This window comes from Camellia sinensis, chromosome 1 (assembly GCF_055761805.1).
Source record: "Camellia sinensis isolate YWXY chromosome 1, ASM5576180v1, whole genome shotgun sequence".
Taxonomy (NCBI): domain Eukaryota; kingdom Viridiplantae; phylum Streptophyta; class Magnoliopsida; order Ericales; family Theaceae; genus Camellia; species Camellia sinensis.
In genome coordinates, this window is record NC_138961.1 from 78,550,390 (window position 1) to 78,565,322 (window position 14,933).

Sequence of the window (14,933 nt, forward strand, 5' to 3'; positions counted from 1 at the left end):
TCTTGAGTCTATATAGTTTGTCCCACTACAACAATTCTTACAATTTGAGCCCAATTATCATCTTCTATGTTAGTTACACAGTCTAGATCAAGGTATATTCCATATAATAGGCTCGTTTTACAACTTTAGGAATAAAGTCATATTTTATATGAGTCATAATGGTACTCTTTTTTCTAACTTTATTTTCTTCTAAGAAGATTTTTCTTCATTATCTCCAAAGATATTAACAAAATCATAATTTCTCCAAAGATATTCCTTCTATATACGAAATTTTCAAATGCTTTATTTATTTTGGGCATTTCTGCTTTTATTTCTGATTAATTGCATTGTCCTTTTAATTCCGCTAGATTAGTAGAATTGCTTATTGGTTTTTTAAGCGCTTTATCTCTTTCATAGTTATCCATATATTTAAATATTTTTGAAGATCTTCTGAGGATATTCCTTCTAAAGTATTTTTTGGTTCAGATGTACTACTACCATCCTAATCCTTTTCACCTTTTGCAATTTTTGTAGTTTGTTTAATAACCATAAAAGAAGTTCAAAATTTTTTAAATAAAACTTTCTTTTTGATTTTAAGGAAAATTTCTTTTATTTCTCTTAACTTTTTAGATATTTCAAAAAGCATTATATTTTGATTTCTGTAAATATTTTTTTAAAAAAATTTACTCACATCCATTAGATTATTTAATAATCCTGTGGTTTCAGTTTTACTAATTCCATAATCACAATGTATAAAGTTTTTTTACATCTATTATATCATTCATTAAATATTGAATTTATATGTTTAAAATTTTCCTAGATTCGATTTATAAGTTCTGATAGCAAGATTGAGAATCTCACATGGTTTTACAAGTGAAAACTAAATATTTCAAAATTATATTAAAGTTTAACTAAAAAAAAAATGTTAACTATAAAATTATTTTAAAATTTTGGGATTGCTTCATAATTTATGAAGATGGTGTAGATTTTATGTACTTTATGAAACCTAAGATGATGTACTTTATAATTTTTGTTGAGATGGATTGCCATTTAAGTGATAGTCTTTTTGGAGGTGATGTGTTAGGTGGATGAGGAATTACTCTAAAAACTGGATTGCGAATAACAATCTCGGGTTGTCAGTTTACGTGGCCCAATTTATTTGTACTGTTAGCCCAATACCAAGTTATAATGATCAGCCCTATTTCTAACCGGGAAATTCTACTACGTGAATTCTTAAAATGGAGTACATTGTAAGAAAGTTTTTTTTTTTTTTCATTGGCAAAATAAGATATATGTTGATAATTAAAAAAAAAAAGAGTACAAGTAGTACAAACAAATCGCATCAAAGAAAAAAAAAAAAAAAAAAAAACATGATAACTTGAAAAGAATATCTCAAAAAGTTGTCATAATCGAAAGCCAAACCGAGTCAAGAAGGCAAGACCAACACACCAAACCACCCAAGTCAAGATAAAGGAAAACACCTAACAAACACCCACAGACGAATTTGGATCCTCGGCCGCCCTTTTGGGCGGCAGTTCCCAACAGCCCCCCCAAAACGACGTCGTTTTGGGAGGTTTTTCGTTTTTTTTTTTTTTTTTTCGCAGAACCAGAGCAGAGCAGAGGGGAGGGGAGGGGAGGCCGCCGGAGGGGAGGGCAGGGGAGGGGAGCTCGCCGGATTTTGGGGTCCGCAGGTCGTCGAGCTCGCCGTCGCAGGTCGTCGAGCTCGCCAGCCGTCGATCGTCGCCCGATCTGGCGTCGCCTCCGCGTCCGGCCCGCCTCCGCCTCCTCCTCCTCCTCCCCCGGTGATTTAGACCCCCTCCAGTCCGGTGCTCCCTCTTCTTCTCCCTTCCTCTCTCTCTCCTTCCCCTCCCCTCCCTCTCTCTCTCTCCCTCCCCTCCCCTCCCCTCCCTCTGGTTCTGTTTTGCAACGAAGAAGAAGAAAGAAAAAAAAATAAATAAAAAAAACCCCCAAAACGACGTCGTTTTGGGGGGCTGATGGAACGGCCGCCGGAAAGGGCGGCCGAGAATCCGGACTCCCCACAGACAAGGCATATCCAGAACACCCACTAGCAAAAGAACTGACAAGCCTTAGCTACTAGCAAAAGGACCAAAACTCACAGACAAAGCACCCCAAAGCAGAGCAATGACCTATAAAAAACAGAGGATCCTCAGACATCTAGAGAAGGACCCACACCCAAATCCAAATCACTTCATTGAGAAAGAAGAATCAATCCAATCCGTAATGAACATATTGTCATTAAAGTTATAAATTTAGGTGATAGAATTTACTATTTTTTGGTAAAAATTATGAATTCAGGGCCGGCCCTGGCCTAAGGCCAATAAGGCTTGTGCCTTAGGCCCCACAATTTTGACCCAAAAAAAGGGCACCAAATTTAATAAATTGTTATAGGCTCAATTTTTATTTTTTTTTAAAATCAATTTAAAGGGCCCAAAATGTTTTATTGGGCTCATGTTTGGTTTAGTCCATATTTATATGGTTTTGGCCTACATTTATAAAATGAAAATATATATAAAAAAAAAAAAAAAAAAAACAACAACAACAACAACAACAAATAAAGTGTTTGGGCCCAACCCAACCCAAACCATACATACAATATACAACATTGTTCACTTAATATATAAAAGTAAATTTTAATTTATAATATTAATGATTATATATGCAAGTATACTTAAATAAAAAATTTGTGAATACTTATCATTTTAATCATAAAATTTTTATTAAACATAAATATATTAGAGGGCTCCATTTTCATAGTTCGCCTTAGGCCCCACAAATCTCAGGGCCGGCCCCGGATGAATTACGAAATTATGATATGTACTCTTAAATTTTTTATATAAGGTGCATACGATATGTTCTTTTCAAACATTTTTTTCTTGACCCCCACAACCCTTACAGACACGTGTCAGTGAGCGATAAAAAAAAAATTAAAAAAAAGTTAACCAATCTCAATACATTGGGGTTGGTAAGGATGAAGAAAAAAAGGGGTCTCAACTTTTTTCCGTTTTCAAAATAAACATGATAGTTTTTCCTTTCCTAATTAGGCCCAATATACGCTTCTAAAGACTACAAACTAAAATCTCGATTAGCAAGTGGCTATTTTAGTCAAAAAATTAAAAAATTATTAAAAAAATCAAAAAGGCAATAATCCATACCAAAAAGTCAAATATTCTCTTTTCTCTCTACGTTTTGCACATCTTTTTGTAAAAAGTCAAAATTCATCTCAAACATACTAGTTCTTTTTACATCACATTTTAGCCAAAAAACTAAAAATTTGCTAAAAAAACATGTTCCCAAATGAGGCCTAAGAAGTAAACAATAATGATCACCACATATTTATCCATTTATTTAATTTGCCATAACCATACTCCATTGAGTCTAGTTTTTTTAAAACACTTTTTAGAAATTTATATTTTTTTTATTTTTCATATTTTTTTTTATTTTTATTGAATTTTTTTAATATTTTAAGCAAATTTTTAAAAAATTTAGACACACCTAACATAAATACACTTAAAAAGTATAATTTTCATGAAAAAATCTTTAAAAAATTCGCTAAATCCAAAAATATAAAAAAAAATGAAAATTTAATATATTTTTCATATTTTTGTTTATTTATTAATTTTTTACAAATATTTTACTTTTTAGATACATCTAAGTAAGGTACATCTAAAAATAATAAAAATAAAAATACTTAAAATTTTAAAAATATTCATTAAAAATAAAAAAATACGCAAAACAAAAAATTCAATTTTTAAAAAACTGAAACCAAACATAATGTTATATGGACTCATGAAAAGAACAAAACAATATATTTGACAAATAAATTTTGTACACACATATAAAACATATATATATATATATATATAATCATAGACCAGCAATAAATGGCACCCCCGTGGCTGGCAACCATCCCCTACCATCAATTAAGTTTGTAACAGTGAATTGCGATGCAATATTTGTACTTGTTATGACATGATAACCCGGCCAATTTACTCTATTTCTGGTGGAAGAAGCTGGCCCAAAATTCATGTACTCTCCATAGTACACAGTATTCTGCGCGAAGTTAGAATTATCCCATGCCAACCAACCTGTTGTATTCACCAAACTTCCAAGGTAGGTTTTGAGGAAAACTGTCCGAGAGTATTGTTGCCATGGTCGTCCCAAGTATGTGTTGAATGAGCTAACCACCGGTCTAAGGTCAGGTGCAGCCATGACTCGTGAGTCTTGAATTGAAATGCCGGTGTTTTGAAATGGATCACCCCTACCCTGAGCTGTTATCACGTTGTCTTGACCTACTAAGGGCTTTCTTACGTAGATGATGCAATTTTGGAAAACTACTGCTGCATTCCCAAAGATAAAATCAATCGTGCCATATATATAGCATGATTTAAAGAATTGTCGCTGAGCAAGGACAAAGAGAGTGTCTTGGTACCCTTCAAATCCACAAGCATAGAAAACTGAGAGATCTGATGCTGATCGAAGAGCGACTGCTTGACCATTTTGTGGCCCTGCTGTGTTACGAAATGTAATTCCCCGAGCAATGAATCCAACACCATCAATGCCTAAAAAGAGTCATGTTTATGGACAATTAGTCATTGATCATTCTTTTAAACTTATTGATGTATTAGGGGATGGTAGTATTTTTTTTAATATATAGAAGATTTTCTGATGTGTCTAGGTGGAGAGTAGAGTTTTGGTATGCTAGGGGGGATTCAAATATTTAACAAGGCTTAAAATTATTCAATTGACAATTAAAACATTAAGCCAATTAAATTTATTCTACTGACAGTTAAATATCATTTTCAATAAGCAATTTGAGAATTATCCTTTTTAATAGAACATATTGTGGCTTTGTTTGAAATTATTAAGTTGTTTAAAGCAGAACCATAAACATCAAGACAATTGTGCTTAAAGTAGCAACTATTGCTTGAAAATCAATTTGATTATCCAGCATGACTTGTGTTGTTTTTAACTGTGCTTCAATCAAATATGTATATACATATATAAGGTTAACCAACTCTATAGGATTGTTAGGACCTCTTCAATTGATTCTTCGTTGATTTAAAAAAAAAAAAAAAAAAAATCAAATTTACTTATCACTTTAAAAGGTAAAAAATTAATACTTTAACAAACTCCAACAAAACATTCTAATGCGTATGTGACATTTGACATGAATTCCTTAATGTTGTATTTGGTTGAGGGATTTGAAGAAGGATTTGAAGAAGGATTTGGAAAGGAAAATGAAAAAAGTAGGTGAAATGTGAATAAAACATGCCTATATTTCACCTAATTTCACACACCTTTTCCATTTTCCTTTTCAAATCCCTCCCCAAATCCCCTAACCAAACACAGCGTAAGTGAAATTTGATAAATGGTAGAGTGAATGTTCATTATAATGACAATAACAATAATAATTATTATTATTATTATTATTTGATTTCTTATTCGATAGAACCCACAATAAAGTGGTTTGGCCAAAAATTTTGACACATGAATCTGGCGCAGTTAAAGTAAAAATATAAAAAATAATAATAAATTTGACACATAAGCAGTAGAGTGTTTTTTATTTTAGAAATGCCAATTTTACCAATGTCAAATTATTACATAAACCTCAAATAATCCAGAAAAAGAAGGCTCGGTTGAAAATACTAGGCTCTCCTTATAGTACACAAATAAAATTTGGAGACTGGACTTCACTGCAGTGCGGAGCGTGACGCCCTGGCCAATGATATCACAGATTCCATTTTGAAGATTCGAAAATTTTATTTTATAAAGTTGTGCGTATATTATCTATACAAAAATTAGATTGATCTGATATTTGTAACATATTCAATTTATCACAATTGTCATCAAAAAAATGAATGATATTTTTAAAAACACATTTTTCACTCATTTTTTTAGCACAAATGCGATAAATTGAATATGATAAGATTATCAGATCAATTCTCTTTTTTTTTTGTACATAATATATATGAAGGTTTTAACAAAATAAATTGTTCGAATTATTAAAACACGACTCATGCTGGGATCCACAAGCCCAAACGATACCCTTCCGTTTAAATTATGGACCCGAGAAAATCCAACTCCAAAATTTGGGAATGGTTATTTCATTCCACTTCTTCACAAATACAATTCAAAATTTGCATTGTCCAAATTACATCCAATAAATATTAATACTCCATATGTTTAGGAAAAAATATTTTGTCGAAAAACATTTTCATATTTCTAATAATTAGTAAAACAAAAAAATGAAAGTCATTAGAAAATATTGTTTATAGTCAACGGAAAACAAGCCTATCTCGGTAAAAAATATTTTTTATAGTTAGCAAAAAATATTTTTCACTTTTAAAAAGTGACCAACATTTTTTGTATTAAAGTCTTATTAATGTCACTACACTACCATCTCCACCCCCACAGACACTATGACTATCACCATTACCACTGCTACTGCCACCACTCCTCCACCTTCATCTTAGCCCCACCGATGTCGTCGTCGCCGCCGCCGCCGCCACCACCACCACCACCATTAATACTACTCATAGTACATTAGTTTTAAGGACACAACTATTTTAGTCCATTACCAAATATTTTCTCAATCTTTTTTTAAGAGAAATTGTTTTGTTTTGTTTTTTTATTTTTTTTTGTTTTTTTTTTGGAGGTGGGGAAGGGAAGTGAACTTAAAAAAAGGTAATTCTAGTTACACAACAAAACATCTCATTACACCAAATTTCTAATTACACAACATATCAAAATTCAAAATTTTGATTTTATCTCCTTACCATCCTCATAATACCAACTATACCCTCTTATTTACACCCCCAACTTTCAAACCCTAATTCTACCCAATCCCAACCACCTCCTCCGGCAGCCACTGCCATCTCCGGTAGCCAACCCACAGCTCCTCCCCCACCAGCGACTCCCTCTACCACCGCCGCCACCATCTAGATCCCCTCACAACTGCCATCTCCGACCACCACGAGCCCATTCCCCCACTGTGACCACCTTCCTAGCCCACCTCTGCTGCTACATCTCCCATTCTACATTCTTCATCCTCCGTCGCGCCTCCCCTTTCAACCTCTTTCTTCGTCATGATCCTTCTCTCTAGTGACGACTCGTCTCCGCCACAACCCATCTACACTGCCATGAACCACCCTGCGGACCCACCCATGCCCTTCATCATCTTGACCAATTAAGCGAAAGAGAGAAGTTTCAGATCTGGATAGTAGCGGAAGAGGAAGAGAAGAAAAAGAATCAAAATTCACAGAGAGGAAGGTCTGACCTGGATGGCGGTTCTGGGAAGGAGAAGGGTTTTCAGAGGTAAAGGAAGGGTTTCTGAGGGGTTGGGGAGGTAGGAGAGAGGTGGAAGAGGGTTGTCGGCATTGGGAAAGGGCTGTCGGAGTTGGAAGATAGCCGGCCGGTGGTGGAAGAGGGTTTCCGGAGGTGAGATAGCAGTGGTGGGGAATGGTGAGTGGCGTGAGAAAGTTGTTTGTTGTATTTTTAGGATTAGAGGGTTAATCGGTAATTTTATAAAAGGATAAAATAGTAATAAAAAAAATATCAAAAATGAGGATGTAATGAGTTGAAAGTGTTGTGTAAGTAGAATCACCCCTTAAAATATTTGAGAAGAAGTGGACTTAAAATACTAACATATCCTTAAAAAATTTCTAGGGCAAATAACATCATGAGAGTGGGAGTCAAAAAAAAGTTTTTACAAATAAGTAATAAATATTATAAAAAATTAATAATTATAATTATAATTTTTTTTTGATTAATTTGTAATTTATTTATTTATTCATTATTTTTTATCTCACACCACTATCGGGTAATTGTCTCAAATTTCTATAGCATTTTACACAGATTTTTGTTGGTTTCCTCCAATAACTTCAAAATCGAGGACCATCAATGTGTCTTTTAGCCTAAAAAATGTCCTTGCCAATCATTTTCGAGTAATAACAATTTTGTTTAGAGAACATTTCTCTTGTAGATAGTTAATTTATATGTGAATTAACTCAGAGAAACAAAGCAGCAAGGAGAGAGAGAGAGAGAGGTCCCTTACCAACAGTAGCAGAGCTGTAAGTTGTGAACCCTGTCGTAGCACTCCGGCTGCCTGTGATTACTGTATATCTCAACCCATCTCCAACTAAAGTGATCTCATTCATGTTGCTGCTTATCTCAATATTCTCCCTATAAATACCTTTTTTCACATATATGATTATCCTTCCATTCCCAGTTCTCTTCGATACTGCAGAGTTAATCGCAGCTTGGATAGATCGAAAATTTCCTGACCCATCTTTAGCAACAATAAAATTAGCCTGAGAAGCCAACGACGAAGATTTCAACAGCTGTCTTTCACCATCTAAAATCCAACTCGGGTACCCGCTTTGGGCATCTTGTTGGGCAAGGAAAGCCCCATTGATCGCCAAGCTATTGCTGATTAGCTCAGAAACATTATTCGATAAGATTGAAGATATGAAATCCGAGACATTCAGCTCAAGAGACCCTGCTCGACAAGTTTCAAGATTTGTTAGGGCAGCGCTGAGCCATGTTTGAGCATCGAAATCGCTGGCATTGTTTTGTAGGCCTTGTAAGGTCCGGTTGAGTTGGAGAACTGTGTCGTCGAAGAGTTTTGAGCAGTCCAACCATGCAGCCTTGGCATGCTTGCTATGACAATGTTGACCCAGTTCCTTTGCATGAGTCTGCGCGTAAAGGGCTCGTTCCATGGCTGCTTCCACCGCCATCATTCTAAAGTCTGGTTTAGATTTTGGTACAAAACTGTGCTGGCCTCCCATGAAGATCCTGCAAGATTCTGGATGAGGAGTGGTGTTGCACCAGTAGTTGATGTTGGTGACAGTTTCATTTGATAGGGCTTGAGAGAGGGAAGAGACGGACATGAATGTCAAGATTAATGCAAGCTTGATCGCCATTAATGTGTGTGTTTTTCTTTCTTTTTTATTTAATGTGGATATTGAGGTATTAGGGATCGTATCTGGTTGGTGACTTTCCTTTTTATAGAAGAGAATGAAATGAGAGTTGGCGTGTTCGAAATGTGAGGAATGAAAGAGTTAAAAAATTCAAATGCAAGATATGGAAAAGTTGATATTCAACTGTTGTATTTGCTTGATGTTCAAGTGATTATATTGTTGTTACTTGAATAAATGATAACGCACAGATAAATGTTATAATACACATCTCTTTAAATGTGTGTTAATGCCCCTACTTGGGCACAAAAATAAATCTTGAAAAATAGTTTGTAATCATATAAAAAAAATTAACGAATGTGATCATATAACTTTTGAAATAATAAATCACTTTGTTAATCTCTCTTTTTTTCTTCTTCTTTAATTTGGTTAACTTTTATATTTGTACATCATTACATTTGAGGGTATGTAATTTAGAACTAGACTACACATAACTTTTATATTTGTACATCATTACATTTGAGGGTATGTAATTTAGAACTAGACTACACATAAAAATCAAGAGAGTGGCATTCCTTTTTTAGTATGCATCATACACCCAAATTCCAATTATATCTATTGTGATCTGTAGTTTTGATTTTAGTGGTGTTCTGTTAAACCAGATTATGGTTTGATGAGATTATGAGGCCACTTAAATATTAAATCAAAATAGATTAGATTTTGAATTTAGTGGTGTTTGATTGTAACTTATAATGATTTTTGGTTATAATCATTTATGACCCACATTGATTTTGATTATAAATCAAATCAATAACTTTATTTTTATTTTTTATTATTATTTTTTAAAAAAAGATCCAACGTTTAAAGTAATGGTGCACATAGTATGTAACTTTTGAAGTGGTGTATATTGCATTCTAGTCCAAACCTACGTATTATGTGATGACACATAACCCAAGTCATTGGCATGGTGCTCGAGGCTTGAGGATGTGCTTCCTCCATAGTTTCAAATTCAAAATTTTTTAGGTTTAAATAATTTAATGGGACTAATTTATGCGATATTTTGTCATAACTTTAATTGGAGCCCACTACTGAACGGTGGGATTGATTTTCAAATGAATCCCTCTAGTGGGTAGATATCGAGTCGTAAAAAAAAATATATATATATATGATGACAGATTCATCTGCCTTGTTAAAATGCATTTACCATAAGTTCGCGGATATTGTAAAAAAAATACTGGTAGACAACTTAAATGAATCACCTACTATGACACAATTTTCCATTTAAGATGGGTTCAACGTCTCTGATTGCTTACCTAGTAGTGCTCCAGGAGAACAGTTCAACTAAACATTAAAAATAATCCTTCTTGATTTTCTTGGTAATTAAAAAAAACAATGTATTAATATTACTGGCGGCTTTAAGGTACATATCATATTAAGTTTCATATAAAATAGATTGATTTTAAGCAATATGTTGAGTTTTCCGTACATATGATTCTGTGTTATGAATTATAATTATATGTATGGAGTGTATTAGATGTCCAAATAGCCATGAATGGTGGAGAATGCATGTGCATAGTTCCTTAGTTTTTAGATCACGCAAACCAACTAGTTCAACAATATCTAACGTCAAACTGCAAAACATTCAAGAATAACAATTAGTTTGCTCTTCAATCAATCATGAAATATCTCAGAGAAAATATATATATATATACAAATGTTTGAGTGGTTCAAATTATGTTAAACTAGGGCAAGAGACTCTGTACTAAGATATTACTTAATAGTAGTTGACTTTCACTCAGATTTAATACTTTTTTTTAAATGAAAAAGAAATATATATGTACCAGTTGCATAATTGGATCCAAAATAATTATAGGAATTGGGATATTTTGAAAAGTGGGTTAAAAGTCATTTCTCAGCTTTTAATTCAATTCCTCTCTCAAAAAAAAAAAAAAATCAAAAAATACCAAACTGGGCCTCATTTTAATTATTGACAAAAAAAATTTACTTTGAAATAATTAAAGTAAAACTTTTTTATCAATAAATTCAGTTTATTGGATTGACTTGTAACTGCCCATTATTTTGAGTTGCCAAACTGGGCTACGAGTTGCAGGCTATTGGCTCGTGCAAGGCCCATGAACGGGTGCTTGTTGGATGATACGCCCGAATGGTCCAATAAAATTTGGGCCTCATTTTAATTTGTAAGAACTAAGAAGTAATAAACTTGTTGAGTTGGGCCACCTAATATTATACAAACTAATAAAATCCTTACAAATTTTTGTTTATTAACTATTAATTGAGCTCGACTAGTTCAGTTGGTCATTCTTATATACTTTAATTTAGGAGATTAGGAGTAAATATTTACATCCTAAATTGAAGAATTAATAATTACTTCTTCGTTAGAGGTTTTTTTTCATTTTTCTATTATGAGGCTCTTTCTTAAATTGATTTGTTTTTTCAACTGTTTATTTGTTCTCTATTATAAGATTAGTTGTTGAGTTTTATAATTGTTGGATTATCATTATACCATATAATTCTCCAAGTATTGTACATAATCTCCTATCAATGGAAGAGAGAGAGAGAGTTTATTGAGAATTTGTCTAGGAGGGCTGTTATTATGATTAAATTGATTGATTTCACATTTTTTTTCTTTTTACCTCTTATACTTTGATAAATAAAAAATACAAAAAGTTCTATGTCATTATCATTTTCCTTAGTACATATCAAATCCCTCATTGGTTCTTCTAAAAATGCCATCATTTCCATCATATCCAAGGAGAAAAAAAGAAGGTACTAAAAAAAAAATGAGTTTACAAAATGAAATTGAAATTGAAGGAATATGCAGTATGATGTAAGCCATAATCACAAGCTCATAGTGAATGGGACACCGGTAGCAGGCAGCCACAACCGGCCGGCAATAAAGTTTCCGGCAGTAAACATTGAGGCCTCTTTCGGGTCAGTTATATGCCGAAAACCCGGCCACTTCACTCTGCCACTAGTCAAAGATCCCGGCCCATAATTTCCATATTCTCCATAATATACAGTATCAAGGGCAAAGTCTGTATACTCCCATGCCAACCATCCAGCAGGGTCTACCAATGCATCAAGAAAAGTTTTAAGATACACAGTCCGCGAGTACTGCTGCCAAGGCCTCCCCAAGTACGTTTTGAACGAATTAAGCACCGGTTTTAGGTCTGGCGCGGCCATGACACGCGAATTATGTATCGAAATCCCTGTATTTTGGTTTGGATCAGCACGACCTTGAGCTGTTATCACGTTGTCTTGTCCGTGCAGTGGCCTCCTTACATATATGTTGCAGCTTTGGAATACAGCTGCTGCGTTTCCAAATATGATGTCTATTGTTCCGTATATGTTGCATTGTTTATAAAATTGTCGTTGTGATAGGACGAAAAGGGTGTCTTGGTATCCTTGGATACCACAGCGGTAGAAAACAGATTGATCGGAGCCTGATCGGAGAGCCACTGCTTGGTAATTTTGTGGTCCAGCTGTGTTACGAAATGTGATGTCACGGGCAATAAATCCATTGCCCATAATGCCTGTAAATTATAAGGGTGGAACAAAAAATGGTCTTAATTAGTCTAATTAGGTAACCGGAAAAGAAAACAACTAGAAAACAGTGTGACGGGAAACTGGGTGGGAATAGGGGTCATTTGGTAACTAACAAAAATAGCTTAAAAGTTTTTACCCAAAAAAACAAAAAAAGATTTAAAAGTTAAAAGGTCACAAAAGCAATAAAAAATAAAAAGCCACCAAATATTTAAAAGTCAAATATTCATTTTCATTCATTCTAAAATTTGGGCTAGCCGGTCATTCTCCCCGACATTCGACCGATTGACTAGAATAGTATTTTTTTATTTTTATAATTGGCACCTGTTATTTTTTATATTTGAAATAAAAAAATTTCAAAAATTTTTAAAATTTTTTATGAGTTTTGAATAAATTTTGAGTTGTGTGTTTGGTTATGAGTTGTAAGTTTTTATATCAAATATAATATGTTACATCAAAAATTTCCTACTCAATTTAAAACTCTTTTCAAAACTCATTCACTGAACAAATTTTTCATACTCAAATCATAATTCTAAAACTCAAACTCAAAATATAACTCGATTTTCAAATCATATTTAGAAAACTCTATCAAACACAACCTAAAGTTTTCCTCTGTAGGCGAAAGTATTCAATATTCCCATAGTACCACGTATCTGTACTCCTTAACTAATCATCATTTAATATGTTCACTCATGTTCCCCCAATCACTTAACATAATCCCCCACCTGCCTACCTTCTCCACCAATCATAATATTATGGAATACCACATGTTCATGCTCCGGGATTATTGAATAATTACCCTATGCAGACATAAGGATGATGAATCAAATTCTACCATTCAGCATTTTCTTTTTGGAATAGGCTACTCCCAGTTTATTTTGTAGATTGGATCATATTGTTGTGGTCGTAGGGCTATCACGAGTTCCATTTCAATTATCTGATCTGAATCGTTCAATGTATAGAACTCGTTGTGTTCTTTATTTTTGCAATGCCACGAGTTTCGTTTCAATTATTTGAACCATTCATTCATTCTAAAAAAAAAAATCTTAAAATATTAAAAAAATTTACTATAATAAAAAAAATATGAAATTTTTTTTTCGATAGGTTTCCCATTTAAAGTAATTGAACAAATAAGAAATCAAAATAAGGGTTTCAAAATAGAGAGAAAGCATAATCTCTTACCTACTGTTGCAGAATTAAAAGAAGTAGTGCCACTTCCAACACTCCGGCTGCCGGTGATAATGGTTTCTTTAAGCCCATCTCCGACCACCATGATGTTATCCAAGTCCATGCCAATTTCAATATTTTCGATATAAACGCCAGTTTTCACATGAATAACAAACCTCCTATTTCCACGCCTATTCGCTGCTGCAACAAGAGCCTCTCTAATGGTGCGAAAATGACCTGATCCATCTCTAGCCACCACGAGATTGGCTTTCCCAACCGGTGATGACGACTGCAAAAGCTTCCTATCATGGCTAGACACCCAACTCGGAAACCTCTCATTGTAATTTTTTTGCCCTTGCAACCCATCGTTAATAGCCAAACTGTCACTAATTAGCTCTGAAGCATTGTTCAACATGATAGGCATGAGGAAGTCCAAAACACCTAGCTCTACTGCACCTGCACGACATGTATCAAGATTTGTGAGGGCAGTACTAAGCCAAGTTTGTGTATCAAATTGATTATACTTGGTGTCAGGTTTTAGGATTCGGTTGAGTTGGAGAATAGTGTGATTGTAAAGGCTCAAACAATCAGCCAATGCGACATTTTCGCGCTCATCTTGGCACTTGGGTATAAGCTGCTTCGCATCTCTCCATGCATTAAGGGTTTGATCCATGGCAACTTGCACCATCATTTTTCCAAACTCTGTATTGTTTGTCAGCGCAAATTGATTTGGACCAATGTAGTACTTGCATGGTTTTGGGTAGGGAGTTTTGTTGCACCACCAGTCAATGTCGTTGGAGGAGGTTATGGATAAGGTTGGTGAGAAAAAGGAAGTGAAGGATAAGAAAATTACAAGCAGTTGGATCTTTCTTGCCATTGAAAGATGCTAAAATGCCCTTTTTTTGATGTCTAAAGTTTCATGTGAGTGATTCAATTATATTGAAGGGGCTGTTGGGGTGACAGCTTGGCTTGTTTAGAACATGGAGGGAGAATCATAATAAACAATAGATTAAAAATATGTACATATTGTGTATCTATAATCACGGCAATTAATTAGATTTATTTTGTGGAGGTAACATGGCTTTCATGATGTTCGAATGTAGTGATTTTCAAATTTTGTTTTGTTTAACGCCATTAGCGCCTCACTTCTCTATGCATGATGAAGTTCATTCATCAAATGTATCAATCTACTAATGAACTTTATCCCACCATCGTAGCAAATAGTTCCATACTTTATTACTCTCATGTGCTTATTTGATGATTCTTTGTTAATATTCTTTCCCATGT

At 34.0% G+C, this 14,933-nt stretch overlaps 2 protein-coding genes across 2 annotated transcripts; both read right to left on the reverse strand.

Annotated features, from left to right (window-relative positions):
* Positions 1 to 3,864: 3,864 nt before the first annotated feature.
* On the reverse strand, positions 3,865 to 8,983 carry LOC114316383 (putative pectinesterase/pectinesterase inhibitor 59). The gene is made up of 2 exons (XM_028263033.2): positions 8,054 to 8,983; positions 3,865 to 4,559 (listed from the first exon to the last, which is right to left on the reverse strand). The coding sequence occupies exons 1-2, from the start codon at positions 8,919 to 8,921 to the stop codon at positions 3,865 to 3,867; spliced, it is 1,563 nt and encodes a 520-aa protein (XP_028118834.2). The 5' UTR covers positions 8,922 to 8,983.
* A 2,791-nt stretch (positions 8,984 to 11,774) lies between these two features.
* LOC114298018 (pectinesterase 2) lies at positions 11,775 to 14,523 on the reverse strand. The gene is made up of 2 exons (XM_028242520.2): positions 13,662 to 14,523; positions 11,775 to 12,469 (listed from the first exon to the last, which is right to left on the reverse strand). Exons 1-2 carry the CDS (start codon positions 14,521 to 14,523, stop codon positions 11,775 to 11,777), a joined length of 1,557 nt encoding a protein of 518 aa, XP_028098321.2.
* Between the last annotated feature and the right edge of the window lie 410 nt (positions 14,524 to 14,933).

Bases quoted from the DNA above. Each gene is read 5' to 3' on its own strand.
- LOC114298018 (XM_028242520.2), bottom strand. From the start codon at position 14,523: ATGGCAAGAAAGATCCAACTGCTTGTAATTTTCTTATCCTTCACTTCC. The intron at 12,470-13,661 runs GTAAGAGATTAT...TATAATTTACAG, and splicing joins TTTTAATTCTGCAACAGTAG to GCATTATGGGCAATGGATTT.
- LOC114316383 (XM_028263033.2), bottom strand. From the start codon at position 8,921: ATGGCGATCAAGCTTGCATTAATCTTGACATTCATGTCCGTCTCTTCC. The intron at 4,560-8,053 runs GTAAGGGACCTC...GACTCTTTTTAG, and splicing joins TTACAGCTCTGCTACTGTTG to GCATTGATGGTGTTGGATTC.